The following is a 19,767-nucleotide window of genomic DNA, read 5'->3' on the forward strand; positions in this document are numbered from 1 at the left end:
GGGTCTTCCCGACCCAGGGATCAAACCCACGTCTCCTGCGTTGCAGGCAGATTCCTTACCACTGAGCCATCAGGGAGCCCATGTCTAGTTTATTTTGGGGCTAAAATAAGTGACGTTGCACAATTGTCTGTGCAGTTAGTACGCTTTAAGGATGGGTTTTTGGTTTCCCAGCTCCAGCATGGGACACAGAGTTCATTTCAGAGTCAAAAAGTCTGTGCTTCAGGCTTCTGCTCTGGTGTTTTCCCCGATTCTGGAACACCAGTGTGGAGCCTACCTCTGGCACCGGTGTGTGCCTGAGCACACGTCCTCTCCTGGGAGAGCGGTCAGCACACAGGTGGGCGGCCGGCCAGCCTCTCTCCGAGGACGGGAGGTGGCTGCGCCTCCCCCTCCCCGGGGCTGCCCTGTCATCTCCAGGGGCTGAGGCGTGTCTCCAGCCTGTTCTGATCCTTCTTTGTGATCTTCCTGTCCTCCCAGCGGCCCTGCAGCAGTGTGCAGAAGATCGCCAAATCTGCCCTTCCCTGGCCGGCTTCCAGTTCACTAAGTGGGACAGTGAAGCGCATAACGAGGTGGGGTCGATTTCTGGGCTCCTGAGGGCCCTGGGCATCTTTCCAGCAGCTCGTGGTTTCAGTGACATGCCCTGAGAGGAGCTCTGCCCGCTGGGAACCGCACCTGTGGCACCACCTCTATTCAGCTGTCAGTAGTACAGGAAGCATTTGCTGTGGCTCCTCTGTAGGGACTGAACACGGGCAGGGCTGGGAGTGGGCTGCGCGCTGCCCTCTGCAGGCCCGTTAGACAGCTGGAGTAGCGTGTGGGGACCGGCTTCATGTTTCTTCCTGGCTGCCCCCCAGGGGAAGGCAGCCCTTCCATTCCTGGGTGCTCAGTCTTACCAGATTTACTCTGAAACATGGCTGTCCCAGTGGCCTCTGGTCTCTTAGGCTGCTGTCAAGCGCAAGGAATTTCCTGCTCTTCTGAGTTGAGTCCCTTGGCACAGAGTTTCCTGAGAAATTGTCATGTGTGAAGTTTTCCTCTATTTTTAGCCTGACCCTCTCTAGTCTACTTACTACAACCTCCAAAATAAATGGTCTCCATGGAAAACTGTTTAAACATGGGGTTAAAGGATGCAGATTCTGGTTTTGTGTTTTACAAAATGAGCCTGACGACAACCCAGCTCCATCCTGTGCTGCACAATATAAACTTCCTCAGCGCTCTGCTGTTGAGAGAACGCTGGCTCCGGGGAGGCGGGCATGGGGCGGAAGGCACCTCCAGTGGGGCAGGTCTCCCTGCAGTGGCGGGGTGGTGATGGGCGTGTGGGGGACTGGGGAGCTCTCTGTCTCTTGCAGTCAGTGTCGGCCCTGGTGGACAAGTTTAAGAAGAACGATCAGGTGTTCGATCTCGATGCCGAGGTGGAGGACAGTGACTGCGAGGACTTCCCCAACGGGCCCCTGGAGGATGACTTCGATGCCAATGATGAGGCAGACCAGACCGCCGCTGGGGATCGCACCATGCTCCGGAGCTGGAAGGAGCCCTGCCAGGTTCAAAGCTGCCAGTAAGGCGCCTGCTCAGGGCCGCGGGAAGCGTTCCCATAGCAGTTCTCCCAGATGTCCTGCTGGGACAGTCCGATTTTGTCTCTGTGGTCTGCTGGGCTGGTGTGTCTTGTTACATAGGCTGAGCCATTCTGACTCATGATGGAAGCAGTCTGCCTCTGAATATCAGCTCAGCCACTTACTGGTCATAAGCCTGACATTGCAGGAGTCGATAAGCATGCAACTGCGACATAAAAAGCTGGGCTATAGTAGCTCCTTCAGCGGCGGCAGTCATCACCACTTCCATTTTTGTAGCACAGACCGTGCTCCCTTTCAAGACCCTGGACATGGTCTGGCTTTTGGCTGAATCACTCCATCTCAGTTATAGGCAGAAAACAGGCTTACGTATTGATTACTGAGAAAACGTGGGCCCCACCTAAAGGGCAGAGGGGTCTGAGCAGAGTTAGTTATCAGATTGGTAGACTGGGGGTGAGCAAAGTAAGGAAAACTAAGGCAGCAGGTAAAATTGAGCATGTGAGGTTGAGGAGATGGTAGAATTGGTCTCTGATAATTAAGAGTTTTGATTACTCTAGTAAGCATGGTAGGGACATCTGAACTTCCTTAATCTTTATTATGTGTACTTAGTAGGTTAGGTTACGTTAATTTTGAGTGTGATCTGGGAGCAGGATCCCACAGTTCTGCTGTGTGAGGGCCTCTAACGGTCTTGAATGGGCCTGGGTATACCAGATTCCACGAGACTAGAACAGACAGACCTTCTGATGGCCCTGTGCCCACAGCAGCAGCTTGGCAACTCTGGGGTCTGGGACAGCCCAGCTGGTTCAGTGTGGGTGAAACTGTAGAAGCTGTCCAGCGTAATTTCCCACCAAGACAAAATTCCTTCAAGAACCTTGCTGAGTGTGTCCAGGCTGAGAGTGCTTTCTTGACTCCCTTTGTTTGCCCACGTGGGGAATGATTAGATCAACAGTGCCTCTTCAAATCTGAGTAGAAGTCAGGGGGCTTTGTGGACTTAAAGGAAAAATTACCTCCACCCCCCCAGACCCTTTAGAAACCACCTCTCTTGGTGTGTGTATTACCAGCCTGTGGTTTTGTCCCTGTTCCCATCCTGTCTTCTGAGAAGTGAGCGATGGTGGGCAGGTTGGTGGGATGGGCCCTTTTAATGTCATTTTCAAATGTCAGAGAAGAGCTGTCACTTTCTGTAAACAGTGAGGTGGCACCTGGGGAACTGAGGTAGCGAGGGTTTTCCTCACTTCCGTTGTTGTAACCGTGTAACCCGTAGATGGCTATTTTGAACACATCTTGAACAGTTGTCTCCATTTCTCTCCCCAGTTGGGCAGAATAAAAGTTTAGACTCCTTCCTGCCGAGTGCCTGCATTAGGGGCACAAGGCTTAGGTCCTAGTCCAGGGCCTCGTCTGCCTTGAAATGCCTGCCCCTGGTCTGGTGCTGGCCTTTCCTGGGAGCTCAGCAAGTGTGTGACTGAACTAGGCCTGACCCTGCCGTGGATGGCTGGGAGATGTGGGGCAAGCATCCTCATCTCTGGGGCCTTTGTTTTCTCACCTGTGAAGTGATTGAGTGGGGCCTGATGATAATAGTACTGTAGTATCTGATGTTTCCTGAGCTCCTGATGAGTCTGATTGTGCCAGAAACTCTGCTGGGTTCCTTACCTGCATATTTCACACAATTTATATCGTATATAAAAATAATGTCTTAATCCTTACAAGAGCCCTATAGGTCCTGTCACCCCATTTTACAGGTGAGGAAACAGGCTCAGAGAGGGTGAATAAGGGTGGAGCTGGGGGGTTACCCAGCACCCTCGACCAGTCTGGCCATGTGTGATGACCTCTGGGTGGAAGGCTCCACCCCGGGGCGCTAACTCAGGAGTAACTGGGGCCAGGAATGCTTCGTGACTTTCCCAGAGCTGCTGGGGCTTGTGCTGTACGCAGGGCTGACAACGCTGTACTGAACTGCAAGGCCTTTAAGAGCGTCTCTAGTTCAAGGTGGGGAGGAGCGATGCCGGATTATAAACACCAGTGCTTGCAGGAAGCCCTGTGCGACTGGCCCCTGGATGGCAGCCCTTTGACCGCCGTGCACGTCATACATTAGTAAGGACGTGACTGAGAAAGCGCTTGGTGACCTAGGGCGGCTCAGTTGCCCTCCATCTTCTGCAGCGGCGGGCTGTGTGTACTCTCTGATCTCCTGGGTGCAGGCGCTCACTGTGGTTAGAGGCCTCGCCCGTGGTCCAGGCCAGACCACAGCCTGCTCTGTGCTCGCAAGGCTGAGGCCTGCTGCTGCATGCTGCCTGAGGTGCTAGGAGACAGTTGAGAGAGAGGAGACCTTCAGCCTGCAGGTGTTCATGCAGCACGACTGAGCTGGTGCCGAATTGAAGGAAGGACTGTGGTTGCGGTGGGCTGGGGTGGGGGTAGGAGAAATAAACACTTCCTCCAGAGGGGATGAGAGAAGCCTGACGGAGGGTAGACTGGATTGGGCTGGCTGCTGAGCTGGGGAGTCGGGGGCCTGCCACATAGCACTGTGTTGTATTGAAAGAATGATTAAAAGCCTCCAGGGCCTCAGTCCAGTCCTGGCCCTCAGAAGTCCGACTCTCAGAAGATAGGAGCCAAACTCTTTATAGCTTTGCTTCTAAGTTCCCAACAAACTGCCAGCTTAGCTGCCAGCATTTTGACAGACGAGTACCCGAGAATTTGAGTGGGGATACTCCCAAAGCCACCTTCTCTCTCGCCTGGGAAAATACAGCAGAGTGCGGTGCAGTTATTACTTAACATAGGAAGGCAGTTACAGACTAGACGTGGGGATTTTTTAGTATATTTTAATTTTAAAAATTGTTTCCATTACACCTTAAATGTACAGGTACAGTTTACTGGATAAAATTTTTAAAAAAGATTCCATAGATGAAAGCAAAGTCCTTTTAAAGCTTTTATCTTATACCATAAGGTTTGATATAAAGGGGATTTATAGGTATGGCTCAGTACAGGTGAAAAGGTCGTCATTGTCTTTACCTTTAGAGGGCAGTACAGCAGCGCTTAACAGGCTTTCTGACCTGGCGGGGCCTGTAGGTGAAACCTACCCGACACGTTTTAGTTACCTTGCAGAAAGGGCGAAACACCAATCCAAAACTGCCATGCTGGACGGGCCAGTTAGACCCTTCATACACAGCAAGAAATACAAGCTGGATGGTTTAACAGATAGGTTATCGTCCCCCAGTCACGTGGGAGACATAAATCAGTTGTTCTCACTTTCGGTAGGAACTACAGCAGTGTTAGCGGGGCCCTCGTTTATGGAAAGATGGTGAAGAAGAAACGTGACAGCCATGACACGTGGCAGGAAGCCTTGTGTGTGGAAAGGCCCTGAGGCTGGCGTTCAGGGAATGGTGTCCAGTCCCCAGCTCTGCCATTTTGCTGGCCATGCAGTCTCATACAAAAGCTCAGTTTCTCTCTGTTTTCTCAACTCTCAAGTGGGCAAACTTGAGTTTTATGAAGCACTTTGAAACATCTAAAGTACTTGCATAGATACGATCGTGTTGTGACAAATGAAGAGAAGCAAAGCCCTGGCTGAGTAAACTAGAGGATTACTAGCGATGTATGTATGTTGGGCTCACTCTTAGCAGTGTTGCTCATTTGTGGAAAAGTAGTGTCTTCAGCTGGGTCGCATTCTGCTTTACGTGTAAATGCACACTTGTATTGTCTACATCGACACACATGACTGCGTATAAGAACGGCTCTATGCATTGCAGAGACGAAGTGATTCCCCTCGGGGACGGAGACATTTGGACCTTGTGTCCCCTTCTGTCCATGAAACCTGGAGAGTACTCCTACTTCAGCCCCCGCACCATGTCGATGTGGGCTGGCCCGGATCACTGGCGCTTTAGACCTCGACACAAACGTACGTACTTCTAGACAGAGCTGTTAAGAAGAGAGAGTGCAGGTAACCAGCCAGTCAGCCTGTCAGCTCAGGAAGGGGAAATGCTCATCACAGTCTTGTAGCTCCCAACAAGCTGTAGGAAATACACAAGATCAGCAGCCTCCTGGTTGGACAGTCAGTTGACCTGGCCCGGGATGAGGGGTCAGTTAAGACTGAAGCCTCTACGTGGGAAGGGTCTGGAGGTGTGGGTTACTGCACGGGCGGCACGCTGCAGCCCCCTGAAGGGCTATGCCAGCATTGTGTGTTCTGCATTCTCTCTCTGAAAAGAAGTGATTAATTAGCATACCTTTCATTGAGTTTTCTCAGCAGAAACAGATCGTAAGGGTAAATACTAGGTATGAGATTGGCCCTTCCTAGTGCTGTTCTGACACTCTGACACAGATGCACTCTCGCGGTCAGTAAGGCTGTCAAGTGGAGTCGCAGGATGGGTAAACGAACGGGCCAGAGGGGTGAGCAGTGCTGACATCTGACCTCATTTCTGCAGGTGACACTGCTTCACAATCAGAGCACAGAAAGAAGAGCTCAAAGGACTTTAAAATTGACTTTGACGATGATATTGACTTTGATGTACATTTTAAAAAAACAAAGGTTTGTGCCAGATTCATTATCCTTTGTGCTTTCACAAGTTCTTTGCACTCCTCTTCCCCTTTCATCTGTGTTTAAGAATTCAGTGTAAATTTAACTCAGAGTAAATGGATAGTTTCATTCTCCCTCAGTCCCCGAAGGAATTGAAATAGTCCCAGACTCAGTGGCAGAGAGACTCACTATGAATAATGTCTCACAGAATCACTCCTTTATACAGAAGGGGGAAGACGGTTGCAGTTGTATGTATATAGACCATTTTTATTAAAGATGCATAAAAACTACTTTTCTTTTTCTTTAAAATCAATAGGCTGTTACTGTTCTGACCAAGTTCACTTTGGAGAACCAGAATTGGAGAGCCACTACTCTTCCTACAGATTTCCAGTATGAGACTGAAAATCTGGTCCAGCTGCATCTCAAACCAGGCACCAGGGTAAAGCTGCTCTTTGGTTCCCTGAGGCCATGCTGTCGTTGTGCCCCTTCTTAGCATTGGAGGTATCACTGGCCGGTAGTGACCATTGGTGCCTCTGAGGAGGAGAGTGTGAGGAGGGACTCGTCTGAGCGCAGGGCAGTTGCCAGGAGATGGTGTGGGGAGGGCAGAGCTGGAGGGTAACGCTTGCAGGGCAGTTGACCTCCGGACACTCTGGCCCACCTCCTCACGGGAAAGGGGGATGAGCAGCGCTTTGTCCAGGCTTTACGCGGCGTTGGTTATTCCTTGATCCTTCGATTCTGATTAGAGTTGTGGATTCAGAAGCCAGGTGCTCTCTCCAGCGCTCACAGCCTCCCCGCGATCACACCATACACTCGAGCCTCCTGTGATGTGGGGGGGGTGCAGCTGCCAGTCCTCGGGCCCCCAGTGCTGCACAGCCTGCCCGCACTCCTTCCATGCCTGCTCAGATGAGTGCTCTGGCCCCGCCGGTGTGCGCTGCAGCCGCTGTTCCCTGCACTTGCCCGTGGCCCCCGGTGATGCTAAGCAGCAAGCCTGCACTCCTGTGGCCGGGGTAGCCGGGCAGTGGGTCACGCTCAGTCCCCTTCACCCGGACCCTCTGCTCATTTGCAGTCCTGGTTGCTTTCATCTTTGGTGTCAAGTCTACAAACAGTTGACAGTTTCCTCTGCCTTATTTTACCTGTCTCTCCACAAGTCTTAATGAGACATATACAGTTCCCTGAATTCACTCATATTGCACATTCTGTTTTTATAATTTAACACTGGCCATTTTCTTTCTAATCAATACTGTTCAGTTAACAGAAATGCTCTTAAAAATGCAGAAAGAATGAATATAATGTTATATGTCAGTTATACCTCAGTTTAAAAAATGCAGGAGGAGAGACAGAGTTGCAGAGGCAGCCACGGCCACGGCCAGTGTCAGACGCAGCAGCTGCTTGCTCGAGTCAGGAAACAGCCCTGAGGTGCAGGGGCAGAGCCAGGCTGCGGGGGGCCGGAAGGAAGGCAGTGGGACACCCCACCAAACTGACCCGGCCTCAGCCACTGTCCTAGCCACAAGCCACCTTCTCCTCTCTCAAGCCCTTACTGTGAACATTGAAGAGCGTGGCTTAGGTGGTAATTTGCATTTTCAGATGTGAAAATGGTTGAAACAAGGTCATTGCATCACTGCACTCCAGGAATTGTCTTTTTTGTATTTTGTGTGTTTTTTTCCATCATTGTTTCTTAGAGAGGAAAGAATTCTTGCTTCTGATTATCCACAGGAACAAGTTTCCCTTCATGTTTATCAGGGCGGGCAGGCAGGAGCCCAGGATTCCTCACCTCTTCCTTCCAGGAGAGCAGCACTAGAAAAGTGACTCTTAAATAGCAGAAAGTGGACACCCAGTCTGGCTAGAGACGATACAGGTCAACCACCCATTCTCTTTAATATCTTAAAGAGCGACGTTAATAGCAGCCAGTGAATACATGAGGGGTCTCACACACCCTTCCTGAAACATTTCTAATAGACTATGGGCAATTTAGAGTGTGTCGAGAGTGTGCCACACGGAGAGGGATTTAGAAATCACCATATGAAGAAAAGTGGGAGAAAGTGGGCATTTCTTAATAAAAATCTGTAGTTTGGTTTTGGATTTGTATTATAAAAACATGGAGGTTTGGGGGCTGCTTTTGGAGTATGTAATTATGTTACATTACACTAAAATATTCAGTGTGTTTCTATAAACTACACACCTTTAACCCCGTTTCATCCACCCCAGAGACACACCCTAGATGACCATCAGTGCCCTCAAGGCCTGCAAATCTGGAGGGCTGTGGTGGACAGGCACTCCCAGGAGAGGAGGCAGGCTTGTTCTGTGAGACCCCTCGAAGGCAGTTTGTGGGCTGCGGGTGCGGTGCAGAACGGGGGGCTGCTGGGGCGCCATCACGGCCCAGGAGTGGGGCCGGCTGCCTGAGAGACAACAGGGAGTGAGTGTTCTGTCAAAACTGGTCAGTAAGCAGCCACAAGTAGACTTCCTTAGGTGGTTCTGTTTTTAGTGAAGGAACATGTTTTCAAATAAATTTGTGGGCAGACCTAATTGTGGCCTGGCTGCTCCGGCGTCTTTGGGATAGCTGGCGGCTAGGAGCCCCGCTGCCCTGGGCTTGCTCTAGAGTGGAGTTGGGCGGTGAGTTAGAAGTTGACTGGGTGAGATGATTCTCCAGGACCCTAATGTTCTGGGACGTGCATCGTTGGAACTAAGGTCATCTCCCCAGCCTAGTTTACTAGCTGCTTTTCTAGAAATTGCTCTCTGAAGCTGTACTTTGCTCCATTCAGTTACTGAAGATGGCCCGAGGTCAGAAGGCAGGGACCGAGCATTGTGAAGAAATTGGAGACTACGATTACAACAACCCTAACGACACCTCCAACTTCTGCCCTGGGTTACAGGTAGGCAGGGGCAAGCACTCTGTCCTCTTCCCAGCAGGGTCTCTGCCTCCCTTGTCCTTGCTGTGGGGCAGAAGGCTGCAGGACTTTCTGATCCAGTGGGGGTCTGTGTGAGCTTGCCCTGCCCCAGGCCTCAGAACCGAGCAGAGCTGGGGAGCAGCCAGACCTCGGCCTGCCTCACACTGAGCTCTGCACGCAGGAGGAAAGCAGACACAGTCCAATAAGCCATCAACATGTAGACGGAGTGTTTAGCCTGTACAAAGCACTCATCTTGGCTATTTTGAGATTTCGGAGGAAAAGAAGCGCTCTTCGCACTCAGGAGCTAGAGTTTTGGGTGGGGAGGCAAAACGCATGGACATGTGATGCCAGTGTGTTCTAAGGGGGAAAGAGGTGTATGGAGCGGATCTCGGGAGACCACGTTTCTAGCCCTGATTTTGGTTCACACATTGTGAGCTTGTACAGACTGCTCCCCCCTTTAGACCTTGCTTAGACTAGATAATCTCAGAATCCCTTCTGTGACTCTGAATGAGATAGCCTGACAGAGGGGGAGGTATTAGGCCCCATGTGTTCCTGAAAGTGAGGAGAGGAGAAAGAATAGGAAGAATAGTTAATTTACTGTATTTTCTTACTTGGAAGAGAGTTAGCTGTTACTTATATTTTAGTGAAAATCTAGTTGGCCACTTGACCAGTGCTCCTCAAACTTAGTGTACGTAAGAATCACTGAGAGAGCCTATTAAAAAAACCACCTCCTAGGCCCCACCCAGAGATCTCATCTGTTTCTGCTGGGCTCAGTCCAAGAATGTCTTTGTCACCAGCTTCCAGCAGGACCCCTGCTGCTGGCCAGCCGGCAGGTCACGTCTCTGGGGTTTCAGGAATGCTTTCTGTAAAAGGAGATCCTAAACTGTTTAGAGACAAAGGACGCTGTGGTGATGACCGTGTTCCTTTGAACTCTCACCGCAGAGGTCTTAGTTAGCAGATGCCTCCCTAGTGCCGTCTCTGTGCAACAGGAAGATGACTAGGGGACCTCGAAGCCTGTGACCTCTCGGGTGCTCTGTTCTTGCTGGGTATGGGATCTGTTGCAAAGCTATTTCTAAGCCCCTCACACAGCTCTGCCTAACTTGAAGAGCTATTTCCTTGCCCAGGCCGCTGACAGCGATTATGAAGAGTCTGATGACTTATTTGTGGGACCAGGTGGAACCCTTGACCATTCTGACCATCCACCTGCAACAACGCAAGACAGCAATGAGGCAGCTGAAGTCCACGGGTCGGACATCACCACTTACAGGGAGTCAAATCTGGTAGCTGAGCCTCAGAAGGTAAAGACGAAGCCAGGAGTTACAGCTGATGTTGTTTGCTTGAGAGCTGCTTAATTTGCCTCTTTTATGAGAATCCTATTAGTGTGAGCTTGATTTTTTTTTTTCCTTCTTGATTTTAACCCGTTACTCTCCAAGTGGCTGATTGTTAAATAAGGCTGTAGAGAATGGGCTGATGCTGATTATGCTTGTGTGGAACCAGCCATCTCTCCAAAGATTGTGATAAACCAAATGACTAGGGACAAGCCTGCTATGCACGTGCAGTGTGTGAGTGAAGCCTGCAGCAAGAGAGGTGGGCTGGGTTAGGTATTAGCTCTGGGAAATACAGGCCAGATTCAGCTCATATGAAGTTAACATGTCTCAAGCATCTGTTCCATACCAAAGTGGCAGGCTTATATATATTTGATTCACTTCTCTCTTTTACACTGCAGTTCCAGGATACCCTTAATGAAGACTGTACTTGATCAAAAAGAAATTATCAGTAGATTGAAATGAGGGACTCTATTGTAATACGTCCAAAGAAAGCTCAAACTTGGTAGTGTAAACTAGGTTTATTCATTATTTCATCTCCAGACGTTTTTTTCAAAGAGCCGATGGTAAATGCTTCTTTCTTCTGCTTAGTTTTATTTGTCGCATACCGTTTTCAGGTAAATAAAATTGAAATTCAGTATGCCAAGACTGCCAAAAAGATGGACATGAAGAAGCTGAAGCAGAGCATGTGGAGTCTGCTGACGAAGATCCCCAGGCGGGCAGATGCAGAGGTAACGGGTTCCCCTCGCTGGTGCCCAGCACCAGGGCGGGCGCGGCTCGCGCCTGTGCTCCAGCGTCAGGAGCGCGAACCTTGTTCAGTAAAACAAGGACGGCATCAGACCTCCGAAGCAGAAGTGGACCAGGTGTGTGAACTGGCGGGTCACACAGAAGGTGGTGCCGATGGGCCTTTTTTCTTCAAAATGAACCAGAGAAATTGTTTCGGTTTCATTCCCACCCAGGCTTTCCTTTTTCAAGTTGCAGCGTCATAGCTTTACGTTGCTGACAAGAAGTAAACTGGGCCCATTCTGATCCCGGAGTGTTCTTTCCTCTGTCAGGTAAACCACAGTGAGGATGGAGAAGCAGGGCCCCTTGAGGAGGGGGCTGACAAGAAACTCAGCAGCCTCACAAAGGACCTGCAGAAGAGGTGTGTGCCTGCCAGCAGCCTCGGCCCTGCCCCCATTCTCACCTCTCCTCACGCCTCCCGTCCTCACCCCCCCACTCCTCCCCAAGTTGTTGGTGTAACAGTCCCCTCCGCACAGGACCCGCCGTTTCACACTGCTTGCAGTTTTTCCATCCCTTCTCTGCACTGATAAGTGAGTTGGTAGCCCACCTTTAAAAAGGCATTTTTCTGTACCAGTGGCTGGAACAGAACAGGAAAGATTTCCAAATAAGAAACTGGAAAACCCTGCTTCTTCTAAAAGGCATCTAAAATATTTCTTTGTTTTCCATTAGTTTATTCATTGGGCATGTGTGTTCATACTCGATGAAAGCGCCTTTGTCCCTGGAGTTGCAGTGACAGCTGAATACTTCTTGGCCTTTCTCTTTCACAGCCTGCCTCCCCTTATGGCCCAGAACCTCTCCATTCCTCTGGCCTTTGCGTGTCTCCTACATTTAGCCAATGAAAAGGTAGGTAGACCTGGGAAGCACAGGGTATTACAGTCTGCCTATAGGGGCTTTCATTAGTCTTCTCCGTGGACGCTTCCGGGAGGCAGGCACCCCAGGGAAGCAGCCTGCAAGCCCGGGAGATTGGTGCTGCCTGAGACGTGGTGTCCTTTCGTGTGCCCAGGACGGGGCTGGGCTGTAGCACAAGCCGCGAGCATCACCAGGGCTGGAGCTGGACGCCCTCATGGTGTCGCTGCCAGCTTCCCTCGTGGATGTCGGTGCTGTGGGCTCCCCCCTGGGTGTGTTCTCCCAGCCCAGCCAGGCCCCCAAAGCACAGTGCCACCCCCGAAGCTCAGAAGCACCCTGAGTCCAGATTCTGAAGGTGTGAGCGACTCCACCACTGAGCCAGCTGGAGGGTCAGCGCTGGTTGGGGCCTCGTGTCTGCTCGAGAGCGAGGCTCCATTACCCTCCCTCGACTCCCAGGCGGCCAGGGGCCGGGCAGACGCTGTGGGGAAGCGTGAGTGACTGCAGGCTTCACTGGGTCCGCGTGCTCTGCCACCGCTTCACCTCCCACAGCAGCAGAGACAGCTTTGCTTGCTTTGCTACAATCAGATTTCTCTAAGGGGTCCTGGAGTGCTCAGCATTGGGAGAATCAGGAGATGTTCCCAGACCAGGACCTGCTGGGCTGACCTTTGCACTGTTTGAAGAGATCTCACTGGTAGCACTGGCTGACAGTTACTAGATAATCCACTGGGATCCACAGTGACTCAGAGATTAAGTGCCACCAAGACAATCTCACACAACACCTTGTGCCAGAGCATGGCGCTTAGGCTGGTCCACCTTCTCCCAGCTTTTCATTCCCATCTGGACGCCTCACCAACCCCTGGTAACGGGCTGCCCCTCAGCCGTCATGCGGGAGGCGAGGTGTGCGCTCTCCGTCTTTCTCGGGAAGGTGTGCCAGCACACGTGCCTACCTCCAGTGCCTAGAGAGGGGCGTGTCGTCCCAGCACAGTTAGGCCTCTGTGTGCCAAGGGGCTTCTGACAGCTGTTTACCCTGAGGGGACAGCTGCCTAGGGTTGGTGGAGGTCCATGAGGTGGGAGGGTCCAAGGGGAAGTGGGAGGCAGGGAGAAGGCCTGTGCAGAGGTGGGGAGAGCGGGTGTCGGGGCCTCACCCGGGGGAGGTTCGGGCAGGGCAGGAAGGCCACGCGTGGCTGGGGCTGACGTGCACGTGCCGTGGCCCCTGGTGGGCTCCCTGTCACTTCCCCCAGCCTCCCAGCTCAGCCGTTGGTCCCTGACAGAGATTGTCGCGGGAGCCAAGCTTGCATTTTGCTTTCCCTCCAGCATTCGACAGGTTTGGAGCCAGCTTTATCACGCAGGTTGTATTTGCTGTTGACAGTGTCGCTTATAATCATGGGACAGGCCTGGTCCTTTGTAGTTGCCGCCAAGTTTGTTTTCTGATTCCTGTGTCTTCTGTACACCAGCGTTCACCTGTGTTTGATCTTCCTTCAGAACCTGAAGCTGGAAGGAACCGAGGATCTTTCGGATGTTCTGGTGCGGCAGGAGGACTGAGCTTGTGGGGGCGGTCCTCACTCCCACAGTGACCAGGAGGCCCACGCTCAGGGCTGAGATGCCAGGGGTTCGAGGCGAGGCTGCCCTGGCCGCCTTCTCCCAGCGCACCTTCTCTCCTTCACTGTCTGCGAACCAGCTCCCTGACCAACTCTGTCCTCGATAGAAACTTTCTGTTCTGTGGTGACCACCTAGGAGGGAAGAGAGGGCAAGGATACTGCCCCTGGTTACGGAAGCAGCGTCCGCTCTTCGTCTCCTCCATTGCTCTGTTCTCCATACTTTATTCTTGTAGAAAAGAATTCCCCAGTAGGCACTTGTCCTTTAATAGCTACCAAAACCTTGTATATAAAATACACCATATATGTGCTTATAAATGTGTATATAAGCTTAAAAATAAAATCCTTTGGGTAATTGGTTTGACAAACTAGCTGAATGCCCACTACATAAGTATCAGACCTGGTTTTTACACTCAGGGATGCGGACTTGGTATCAGGCAGGAAATCCTTAAGGGCTGAGGTGATCTGTCTTGTCGCAGAGTAGGGGTTTCAAGATTGGGCGCATCGGGGGGCTTCCCTCGTGGTCCAGTGGTTAAGAATCTGCCTTCCAGCATAAGGGACACTGGTTTGGTTCCTGGTCCAGGAAGATCCCACATGCCGTGGGGCACCTGAGCCCGTGCACCACAACTGCTGAGCCCCCGACCACAGCTGAAGCCCACACGCCCAGAGCCCGTGCTCCACGGTGAGAAGCCCGGGCCCTGCAGTGACGGGTAGTCCCTGCTTGCTGCAACGAGAGAAGCCCAGTGCAGCAACAAAGACCCAGCACAGCCACAAGTAAAACAGATTTTCTTTAAAAAAAAAAAACAATTGGTTCTCTTGGGCCTGTAGTTCTGCTAGAGGGTGATAAGAGTAAAAATTTCCAACATTTACTAAGTGACTACTAAGCACCTTCTGTGGATGACTTTTTTCAGCCTTTTCAGCATCCCCTGTGAGGAACGTACTGTTAAGTATTATCCCTCCCATTTACAAGAGGAGAAACAGGTACACGAAGGGAATGGAACACACGTAGGAGCAGATGGCCAGCTGCCAAGACCTTGGCCTTGAACCAGGAAGTCTGCTTTCAGATCTTTATTATTAGCTACTGTGCTCCACAGGCTCAAGTCACAGGCTCCATACTTGGAGATGTTGATCCAAATATTTCTATCCTTGGCAGGTCCTGGGTCTCTGCCAGAGCATCCTGTCACCATCCACTGGGTAAACAGCTTGGATGTTAGGTCAGAAGCAGTGAAGGGTGTGGCTGGTGATTACTCCTGATAATAACTTGCTCCTGAACCCCAAAGCACACAAAACAAAAGCCAGTCCCAGGATTTCCCTGGCAGTCCTGTGGTTAAGACCACCTTCTAATGCAGAGGGCGCAGGTTTGATCCCTGGTGGGGGAGCTGAGATTCCACATGCCTCATAACCAAGAAATCAAAACAAGATAGAAACAATATCGTTAGCAAATTCAGTAAAGACTTTAAAAACGGTCCACATAAAAAATCTTAACCCAATCCCGTCTCCTGAGGAATGTACTTTCCAAATTGTGTCCAAGATGCCATCCAGGCTGCTGTATGGAGAGGTTTAGACCCATGGACGTGCTTCAGGAGGAACAGCAGTGCTGCTGAATGAGAATCCACACCCTGCCCTGGGGCTGGAGCCGCAGCATCTCTCTCTAGGTCGGGGGAGCGCTGGTCTTGCTGCGATCGCCAGCCAAGCCCCTCCTCTGTCCAGCACATGTCTGTTGTGGGGCCTGGCCAGGGCCTGTCATTCAGTTGCTAAGTTGTGTCCGACTCTGCAACCCCATGGATTGCAGCATGCCAAGCCTCCCTGTCCCTCACAGAGTTTGCCCAAGTTCATGTCCGTTGAATTGGTCTGCCAATAAAACTGGCAGGGATGGTAACAGCTTCTTCAATGAATTCCTCTTCTCTCCACCCTGCTTCTTGCAAGCTTCTCCCCCTCCTTCACATGGTTGCTTTGCCAGGATTCATTTGGCCACTGGACTTACTCTTCATGTGGGTTTCTCCCCCACGCAGGCTAATACACTTTTTCTTTGTTAATCTGTTTTTTTGTTTGTTTGTTAAAAAAGATCTCAGATCAAAAGAGCTGTTGGGAAAGTTAGGCAACTGCATATAGAAATAAAAGCAAATATAAGTGGGACCTAATCAAAGACTTGGGCTTCCCTGGTGGCTCAGACTGAAGAATCTGCCTGCAGTGCAGGAGACCCTGGTTTGATCCCTGGGTGGGGAAGGTCCCCCGGAGAAGGAAATGGCAACCACTCCAGTACTCTTGCCTGGAGAATCCCACGGACAGAGGAGCCTGGAGGGCTATGTAGTCCACGGGGTAGCAAAGAGTTGGACACAACTGAGCAACTAACACTTTCATTTTCAATCAAAGATTTATGAAATAAAATGTTGGGATTGTATTTGTGTCCCTTTGTAAGATTTTCACAGGAATAAATCCTCAAATCCGGGAGAAAAAAAAACTCTTTCAGATTAAATGGGACAATATGGCACTTGTACCTGTCATCCCACAGGCCGTGGAGGGCCTCTCTCTTAGCGGGTTGATGTCTCAATCCTGTTCATTCTGGATTAAATGTCTCTGCTTGTTTGTAATTTCACCGCCCCATCTTGGCAGTGACAGTTCAGACTTTGTGGTGCTGCAGTGGGCAGTTGGGGGTGCATTTCCAATAAAGATAAACTTCCTTTGTTCTTTGGGGATGGTCATTTGGAAGGTTGCCTTGTGGAGCTCTGCTAGACAAGTTTATTTTATTTCCCCTGGAAGGAAACAACAGTCTCCCAAATTTCCCTGCTTATCAGGAGTCTCTGGGGGCAAACATCACGATTTCTGAATACAAGCCCAGAGTATCTTTCCTAGCAGAAATCTTTTTCCTAGGGAGAGTTTTCCTTGGATGAGAATGAGTGGAATTCACATACGACTGGGTTTCCCAAAGTGGGATCTGGTGACCGTTCCTTAGGAATTACAAATATTGCAGAAGCAGGGAGCAGAGAGACCAAGCCCTGGAGGGACAGGAGATGAGAGTGAGCTTGCAGAAAGAGCGATGAGGCAGGAACCCAGGTCGTGGGGAGGCAGGAGGGAGGAAAGTTCCCATGTGCCAGGAGAGTAGGTTAGTGAGGAAAGGAGACACTAGGTGGACACGCTGCTACAATGTGGGTGTCTTGGCCAAAACACAACTGCTACACTGTGTCAATATGGAGGCCTAGGATGGAAAAGAATAAACTGAGGGTTGGGGTTGACGTATACTCACTGCTATATACAAAATAGACAATACGAACACACTGTATACAATGTGTGTGTGTGTGCTGTCAAGTCAGACTCTTTGTGACCCCATGGACTGCAGTGGGCCAGGATCCTCTGTCCATGGGATTCTCCAGGCACGAATACTGGTGTGGGTTGCCATTTCTTCCAACAAGGGATCTTCCCAACCCAGGGATCAAACCTATGTCTCTTGTGTCTCCTGCGTTGGCAGGCAGATTCTCCTACCCTAGCACCACCCGCGAAGCCCAACTGTCTAGCACGGGGAATTCTATTCAACAGTCCGTAATAAAACGTACGTTTACAGCTGATCCACTTTGCTGTACAGCAGAGATTAACACAGTATAAATCAATTATATTCCAACAAAATTAATTTTTTAAAAAAAGGGAATCCCAGTTGGAAGACCGTCTCTCTGTTCTTACAGATGAATAAGAGTGCTAAACCTATGGTACTGCCTCTGGGTCTCAGTCACCCCTTATGTTAAAATCAAGACGGGAGTTGTACCAGCAGGAGACTAGTCAGGAGATAGAAATCCGATACACGAACACAGAAACTGTAGTAAGGACTGCTTACTGGGTATAAAGAATTGTTGATCCTGAAAGGGTAAGAGAAGAACTCATTCTAAGGTGTCTGGTAAGTAAGTAGCAACTGCCAGAAGCAACCAGGCAAGGACTGGGAAAGCCATGGGCACGGGAAAACCATGGACACGAAGAGAAAAACTTAAGAGACTTTGAACAGGAGTTCCACAGGGCAGAAACTGACCTGGGCTGATGGCGACACAGTGAGGCCGGGTCTCAGTGTTGGGAAATGTGCAAACTGCAGCCTCAGGGAGGAATAACTGCTGCTGGGGGGTGGGAGTCGCTGGGAACCCTCACAGGATGGGGAAGCAAGTGACAGCGGCAGGTCCCTTTTCCGCCAGCCCTGTAGTCTTCCTCACATGCCTCTCCTTGGCATCAACTGACAAGGAGCGGCTGGCAAGGTGGAAACGTGGTTTGCAATGCGCTGGACGCAGCATTGCCCAAAAGAGAATAGGTGGTGGGTTTGGAGCTGAGGATGGTTACTTAAAGGACTTCCCAGGCGATGCCAGTGGTAAAGAACCCTCCTGGCAATGCAGGAGACCTAAGAAACAGGAGTTCGGTCTCTGGGTTGGGAAGATCCTCTGGAGAAGGACGTGGTAACCCACTCCAGTATTCTTTCCTGGAGAATTCCATGGACAGAGGAGCCTGGTGGGGTACAGATCATAAGAGTCTCAAAGAGTCAGACACGACTGAAGCTACTTAGCCTGCACGCACACAATATTCCCACAAACGTTTTTTTTTAAGAGAGCCTCTCTTCTATTTCCTTCTAACCACAGTTGAGACTGGGAGTGCAAGGTGAGCAGGAGGCAACCTTGAGCATGGAAGCCACATCCCAGGGATGCAGAAGATACAGACAGAAGGAGTCCAAGTGACCCCAGAGCGGCCAGGCCAGTCCCCCACAGCCTATGTATGGCAGAGTCCCTTTAATGTGAAAAGAGCACTATGTGTTGAAACCACAGGGACGTTGCCCTTTCTGTTAGATGAAGCTGAGTCTCATCCTCAGTGACACAGATGGAGTCAGGCAGCTCACCCCTGAGGACACACCAAGAGCAGGCGAGAAGACGCGGGCCAGCAGGGAAAAGCAAGTCAAGGCGGCAAAGGGACCGAACAGCGGGGAATGAAAGATCTTGTGGAGGGTTTGCAAGACTGGGGAAACTGGTTCTCTCTCCCCATTGCTGGTGGAAGTAGACGTTGCTGCAGCCTCTTTGGAGAACAATTAGGCAGAAGATATTTCATAACAAACATATGCACCCTCCAACTCAACAATGACATTTCTAGATCTTTCTTTTAGAGACATACTCAACGAGGTACACAGAGAGGCTTGTAAAGAACATTCTTTACAGCATTAATTAAAATATCTAAATAGCTAAATGTCTACCATTGATGAAGTTATTAAATATAAATAAACAGCCATAATTAATTTAAAAATTAAAGCTAGAAGTACCAAATCATCCAGTCATCCTCTGGGTATGTGTCCCACAGAACTGAAAGCAAGCTCTCGAGGAGATATTTGCATATCCATGTTCACTGCAGTATTATTCGCTATAGCCCAAAGGGGAGGCACGCCAGTACCCACTGGGGACGGCCACACTGCAAGTTACCGCAGTCGCAGGGTGGAGGGAGTTGCCTGGGCAGTGGGCTGAGATCCGCAGGCAGGCCTCGAGTCTGCCAGCAGCTCATTCTGCGATGTGGGCAAGGCGCTTCCTGTCGCTCTGGCCCTTGGCTCTTCACGTGTAAACACTGGGGTTGAATGGGCCTCTTCCAGCTGGCCTGGTTTTCATCTGCTGAGAACAATGATCCCAGTGTGCCAGCCGGGCAGACACACTCAGTCGGCCTCAGGAACTGCGGGCCTGGAGCAGCGCAGGGACACTGATGTCAGATCACGGACGTCAGCACCCACAGCTGGCTGAAAAGAACTGTGCCCTCTAGGCGCGAGTTACAATGAACTGGTTATCTGAAAGGACACATGACGCTGGATGAGGGTCCCTTCTCTGCTTTTCTGCTTACACTGAGGTCAACTGTGTGCCCCTTGCCCCCCGGGTCCTGCCCCTGTGTCTCTCTGCTCAGCTGACCCTGGCTGGCCCCTCCCACAGGGCACTGAGGGTCCGAGGGCCTCCAAGCCTGGCTGGCGCTGGCCTCAACTTGGCCTCGTGGAGTCCAGCCTCCCGCCGCTTTGTCCTGCCCTCTTGCCCTCAAACATGACCCCATCTTCTGTCCCTGGTTTCCACTCGGCCGCTCTATCCTGGAGTGCACCCGGACCTCTCGAGCCCAGAGCCTGTGCTCAGGGCCTGCGCGAGCCGCCAGCTGGGGTCAGCGCGCCAAGTGGTGGGAGGGCTCCCCACAAGAACCCCGCAAGGGCAGCCTCGGAGAAGAGAGGTGTTGGGGAAAAACAATAAAGAGCACGATCTTCTCCAAACCCGTTAAACTCCACAGAGGTAGCAAGAAAAT

At 51.0% G+C, this 19,767-nt stretch overlaps 1 protein-coding gene across 2 annotated transcripts in view; it reads left to right on the forward strand.

Moving 5' to 3' along the window:
* NCAPH (non-SMC condensin I complex subunit H) overlaps window positions 1-13,857 on the forward strand; it is a 39,828-nt gene extending 25,971 nt beyond the window's left edge. For both annotated transcript variants that reach the window (XM_018054848.1, XM_018054847.1), the window contains exons 8-18: window positions 475-566; window positions 1,341-1,546; window positions 5,291-5,439; window positions 5,963-6,066; window positions 6,371-6,493; window positions 8,814-8,924; window positions 10,064-10,237; window positions 10,882-10,995; window positions 11,320-11,408; window positions 11,815-11,890; window positions 13,376-13,857. In XM_018054848.1, coding sequence (XP_017910337.1) covers window positions 475-566; window positions 1,341-1,546; window positions 5,291-5,439; window positions 5,963-6,066; window positions 6,371-6,493; window positions 8,814-8,924; window positions 10,064-10,237; window positions 10,882-10,995; window positions 11,320-11,408; window positions 11,815-11,890; window positions 13,376-13,435 — 1,298 coding nt within the window. In that variant the 3' untranslated portion in view covers window positions 13,436-13,857. The remainder of the gene's footprint in view (window positions 1-474; window positions 567-1,340; window positions 1,547-5,290; window positions 5,440-5,962; window positions 6,067-6,370; window positions 6,494-8,813; window positions 8,925-10,063; window positions 10,238-10,881; window positions 10,996-11,319; window positions 11,409-11,814; window positions 11,891-13,375) is intronic.

The sequence above is a fragment of the Capra hircus genome, chromosome 11 (assembly GCF_001704415.2).
Source record: "Capra hircus breed San Clemente chromosome 11, ASM170441v1, whole genome shotgun sequence".
NCBI classification, from domain to species: domain Eukaryota; kingdom Metazoa; phylum Chordata; class Mammalia; order Artiodactyla; family Bovidae; genus Capra; species Capra hircus.